General features: G+C 38.2%; 1 protein-coding gene across 1 annotated transcript; it reads left to right on the plus strand.

Moving 5' to 3' along the window:
- Nucleotides 1-736: 736 nt before the first annotated feature.
- Nucleotides 737-1,657, plus strand: LOC121198786 (olfactory receptor 11A1-like). The gene has a single exon (XM_041063111.1). The coding sequence runs from the start codon at nt 737-739 to the stop codon at nt 1,655-1,657; it is 921 nt and encodes a 306-aa protein (XP_040919045.1).
- Nucleotides 1,658-5,651: the final 3,994 nt, after the last annotated feature.

A 5,651-nucleotide genomic window follows, 5' to 3' on the forward strand; every position in this document is an offset into this window, starting at 1 on the left:
GCTGGAATAGTCAGACAGTCCAATGTAGCAGGCCCTGATCCCATTACTCCCAGATATCTATTGTAGGGGTGGTGAGATTCAGCCCTACCACATATGGCCTACCCAGAGGCTGAGGACATAAGGGCATTGTCCATACAACAAAAAGACAAAAGTGAACAAAAGTTTCATGAGGTCTGTGATTTAAGATTAGTTTCTCATTTCAGTTCAGTTTGTCCTGCACTGTTCTTGCCTGTTCTTGTCTTCTCTGGTACTGAAATGCTTTGTAATTTAGTGACCACATAATAAAAACATCTTGCCAATATTGGTATCAGTCTGAGGAAACTGTTTTATGCTATGTGACAAAGCAGGAAGAAAAGACCAGATGAAACAGAGCCAGTTTCCATGGCTATAAACACTGAATATAATTACACTGCTTTGCCATCATGGTTTAGGCACAGACAACATGCCCAGTAAAGAAGATGAAAAAATACTTTTGGTTTCAGGCCTCCAGAGTTGAACAAAGTTGTTCAGTTGTTGTCTTTTAGGGTGAAGAGTTTAATGAGATCCACTGAGGGTGAAGCTGTCCCATAAAAACATTTCACAGGCTCAAACTGTGAGAGATGAACACACACCAAGATCATTTCAAAATCAGGTAACTGTGAACGAATTAGACATTCAAATATAGTTCACAAGTCTTTCTTCAAACTGAGACTACTGTTATATTACTGTATCACCTTATGTATAACACCGTCATTCAATGGATGAAGAAAGAAATGTAACATATATAACTCTAAGTGGGTTTGTACAAGTTGAAAAATACAGATATGTGTATTGTGTTATTATTTTTACAATATATGTTCTAATAATTTTCTGTAATTGCACCATTGTGAGCCTCATTGTGATTCACCGAAACCTCCATGAGCCTATGTACATTTTCATTGCAGCTTTGTTAATCAACTCTGTTCTGTTCAGCACTGCGATTTACCCAAAGCTTTTGATTGACTTTTTATCTGAGCGACAGATCATATCACATCCACTGTGTCACTTTCAGTATTTTATATTTTACGCTTTAGGCGGGTCAGAGTTCTTACTGTTGGCAGCCATGGCCTATGACAGATATGTGTCTATATGTAAACCTCTGCAATATCCAACTATCATGAGAAAAACTACCATCAGTGGTTTTTTGCTTTTGTCGTGGCTTGTTCCTGCTTGTCAGGTTGCAGGATCAGCTACACTGAGTGCGAACAGAAAACTCTGTAACTTTACATTGAAAGGAATTTTTTGCAACAATTCAATTCACAAACTTCACTGTGTGACTTCAAGAGCTCTGTCTGTGTATGGTGTGATTGTTTTGCTTAATATTATGTTTTTTCCTATGCTCTACATAGTTTTTACATACATAAAGATATTTATAATATCCTATCAGAGTTGCAGAGAAGCCAGGACAAAAGCTGCACAGACCTGTTTGCCTCACCTGCTGGTTTTAATCAGTTTTTCATTGTTGTGTACATATGATATTATTATACTAAGACTGGAATCTGATTTTCCAAAAACTGCTCGTTTCATAATGACTTTACAGGTGGTTTTGTATCATCCTCTCTTTAATCCAATCATATATGGACTGAAAATGAAAGAAATCTCTAAACACATCAAGAGGTTGTTCTGTCAAGTAAAATGATCTGTTGTAATAACACTGACTCAAAAAAGCAGAGATGTGATGAAAAATATTCTCAGTGGTTTCGTTTCATCATTGTTGGCCTGAACAACGTAATGAGTGAGTTATTAAAAAGACAGTTTTTATTCTATCAGGTAATCACAAGGTTCATGAATAGTTTTAATTTTCTATTCACTTAACCGTAACAAAACAGTACCTTGTCACTAGCAATGACATTCATTATTAGTCTCATTATCTCTTGTTTTATTGATGAAGTTCATAATTTAACAAATAAATGTTGAAAAAAAAATAAACCTTGGATTAATGTGTGGTTATTATTTAAACTTTTTGCACTTGAACACAAAAATACTGACGTGCCGCCCCCTTACGTCTTAATTTCCACACTGTCTTGGTGTATTTAATATTATGTTTGCACAGTGCTCCATTCCTCACAAATCTGACATTAAAGTTAGAGAGTTGAAATATTTAACTCTTATGTCAGAATGCTTCAGCATGAATCATGAAAATGAATCCTGGACTGTGGTAAGATGTGAAGTGCACTGTACAAGTATGACCCCCCCACCCCGAAAAAAATTTAAGTTTTAAAGAATTACATTAAATGCCAGATTATTTTCTAAAAAAAATCAAACTGAAGCTTTGCTTCTGACACTGATGTTGTGAACTCGATTTGTAAAAAGCAGCTTTGTGCTACACTCTGCTGATAACACCTTGTTAAATTAGCTTCTTTTCATGGGTCTTTATAGTTCTGTTTACAGCTGGGTCAGAGTCTGTCTTTCAAGTCTCCAGTTTATTAAGGATGAGGTTACACTAGATGTAAATAACATTTATTTTCCAACTCAGAAGTCCTGTCACTCACAAACATAAAATGAAAACGCCTATCATTAAATGAATGAATGTATGATGTTCAAATACAACAAAGATGGACTGCAGCAGAAATGTATTTTGTTTCTGATGCAATCAGGTACCAACTGAAGATCAGCGCTTTGTATCCACCCCCACCCAGGTCTAATCACTCCAAACACAAAATCAAACTCTCCAGGGACGTTTTGCTACTTACACCTTTATCATTCTCCTTAGTACATGGAGCTCACCCGGAGGTCTGAGTCTTTAATGTAATATGAAAAGAAACTGTGATGTATCAGTTGAATGTGCTCCTGTTAGCTGTTCCCCGGCAGCTCCCGAGCAGCCGGGAAGCCAGGGCGGTTGGGTGGCAGTCTGAAGGAAACATAGCCTGATAGCCTGGTTCACCATCAACCGCTTCATGTTTAAAACAGATTTTCCCCAATCAGCGACACACAAGCTGAGGAAAAAACTCTGGTTATTGGCAGCTCCATTTTGCGAAATGTGAAGTTAGAGACTCCAGCAACCATAGTTAAATGCATTCCTGGGGCCAGAGCGGGTGATGTTAAATCATATTTAAAACTGCTGGCTAAGGATAAACATAGATTTGGTAAGATCGTTATTCACGTCGGCGGTAATGACACCCGATTACGCCAATCGGAGGTCACTAAAATTAATGTGGAATCAGTGTGTAACTATGCCAAAACAATGTCGGACTCCGTAGTGTTCTCTGGACCCCTGCCCGATTTGACCAGTGATGACATGTTTAACTGCATGTCATCATTCCGTCGCTGGCTGTCTAGGTGGTGTCCAGCAAACGACGTGGCCTTCACTGACAACTGGAAATCTTTTTGGGGAAAACCTGGTCTGATTAGGAGAGACGGCATCCATCCCACTTTGGATGGTGCAGCTCTCATATCTAGAAATATGACAGATTTTATTAGACAGCCAAAGTCATGACAACCCAGAGTGGAGACCAGGAGGCAGAGTTGCAGTCCTACACACTTCTCTGCAGTTTCTCTAGAGCTGTCACTCTCCCATGATTCTTACTATTCCTACCATTCCAACAATTCCCTTTATCCTATAGAGACTGTGTCTGCTCCCCGTCAACAAAAAGTGTATAAACCAAAAAATGCAAGAGGTGTTATTCATAAAAACCTCAAAAAAATTAATACCACAAAAGTATCTGAACCTAAAAACACCACAATTAGATGTGGGCTATTAAACATTAGATCTCTCTTGTCTAAATCTCTGTTAGTGAATGATTTGATAATGGATCAGCAGATTGATTTATTCTGTCTGACTGAGACCTGGCTGCAGGAGGAAGAGTATGTCAGTCTAAATGAGTCAACCCCTGCTATTCATATTAATTATCACATTCCTCGAGGCACAGGCCGAGGAGGAGGAGTGGCAGCAATCTACCACTCAAGTTTATTAATTAATCCCAGGCCTAAGCTGAATTATAGCACATTTGAAAGCCTTATCCTCAGCCTCTCACATCCAAACTGGAAGACAGAAAAACCAGTACTATTTGCTGTGGTGTATCGTCCACCTGCTGCTTACTCAGAGATTTTGTCCGAATTCACTGAATTTTTATCTGATTTAGTGCTTAGTACGGATAAAGCAATTATAGTGGGCGACTTTAATATTCATGTCGATACCCACAATGACAGCCTTAAGACTGCTTTCTATTCAGTATTAGACTCAATTGGCTTTTTACAAAATATTAACAAACCAACTGACTGTTTTAATCACACCCTTGATCTTGTACTAACCTATGGCATAGAAACTGAATATCTGACAGTATTCCCTCAGAACCCTGTTTTATCTGATCATTCTTTAGTAACATTTGAATTTACAAGAATGAATTGCACAGCATCTGGGAATAAAATTAACTACTGTAGATATTTGTCTGATAATGCTGTTACCAAATATAAGGAAGCTATTCCATCTTTATTATCTCCGCTGCCATGTGCCAGTTTTACAGAGGGCAATGGTCTAAACTTTACTCTAGCAGATATAGACTATCTAGTTGATAGTACTGCTGCTTCATTACGCTCAACCCTTGACTCTGTTGCCCCTTTGAAAAAGAAGGTCATTAATCAGAGGAAGCTAGCTCCATGGTACGATTCACATATACGTACTTTAAAGCAGATATCACGAAAGCTGGAAAGGAAGTGGTTATCCACTAATTTAGAGGAATTCCGCCTAGCCTGGAAAGACAGCTTCATAATGTATAAAAAAGCCCTTCGTAAGGCAAGAACTGCCTATTATTCATCAGTAATAGAGGAAAACAAGAACAACCCTAGGTTTCTTTTCAGCGCTGTAGCCAGGCTGACAAAGAGCCATAGCTCTTTTGAACCATCCATCCCTCTAGCTCTCACTAGTAATGACTTTATGAGCTTCTTTAGCAACAAAATAGTAGACATTAGAGACAGAATCCATCTTATCCTACAACAGTTAATGATGTAGGTGTGTCAAGAACAGCATCTTTAGAAATGTCTGCCAGTCCTGATTTGTCGTTGGACTGTTTCTCTCCCATAGATCTAGCTGAATTGACTTCAATAGTTTCTAAATCTAAATCATCAACATGTCTTTTGGATCCTATCCCAACCAGACTTCTCTAAGATGTTTTGCCTTTGATTGGCACTAACATATTAGATCAGATAAATCTCTCTTTGGTAACAGGATATGTTCCACAGGCTTTTAAGGTTGCAGTTATCAAACCTTTACTTAAAAAGCCTTCTCTGGACTCTGACATTTTGGCAAACTATAGACCTATATCCAATCTCCCCTTTAATTCTAAAATTCTTGAAAAGGCTGTTGCAACTCAGTTGTGTGACCATCTACATAGGAACGGTTTGTTTGAAGTTTTTCAGTCAGGATTCAGAGTTCATCATAGCACAGAAACAGCACTGGTGAAAGTTACCAACGACCTTCTCATAGCATCAGATCATGGACTCATCTCTATACTTGTCCTGCTAGGTCTTAGTGCTGCATTTGACACTATTGATCATAGTATTCTATTGGAAAGATTGGAACATGTTATTGGGATTAAAGGAACAGCACTAGGCTAGTTTAAATCATATCTATCAGATATATTCCAGTTTCTTCATGTTAATGATGATCCCTCCATATATACCAGAGTAAGTCATGG

Source organism: Toxotes jaculatrix, chromosome 2 (assembly GCF_017976425.1).
Source record: "Toxotes jaculatrix isolate fToxJac2 chromosome 2, fToxJac2.pri, whole genome shotgun sequence".
NCBI classification, from domain to species: domain Eukaryota; kingdom Metazoa; phylum Chordata; class Actinopteri; family Toxotidae; genus Toxotes; species Toxotes jaculatrix.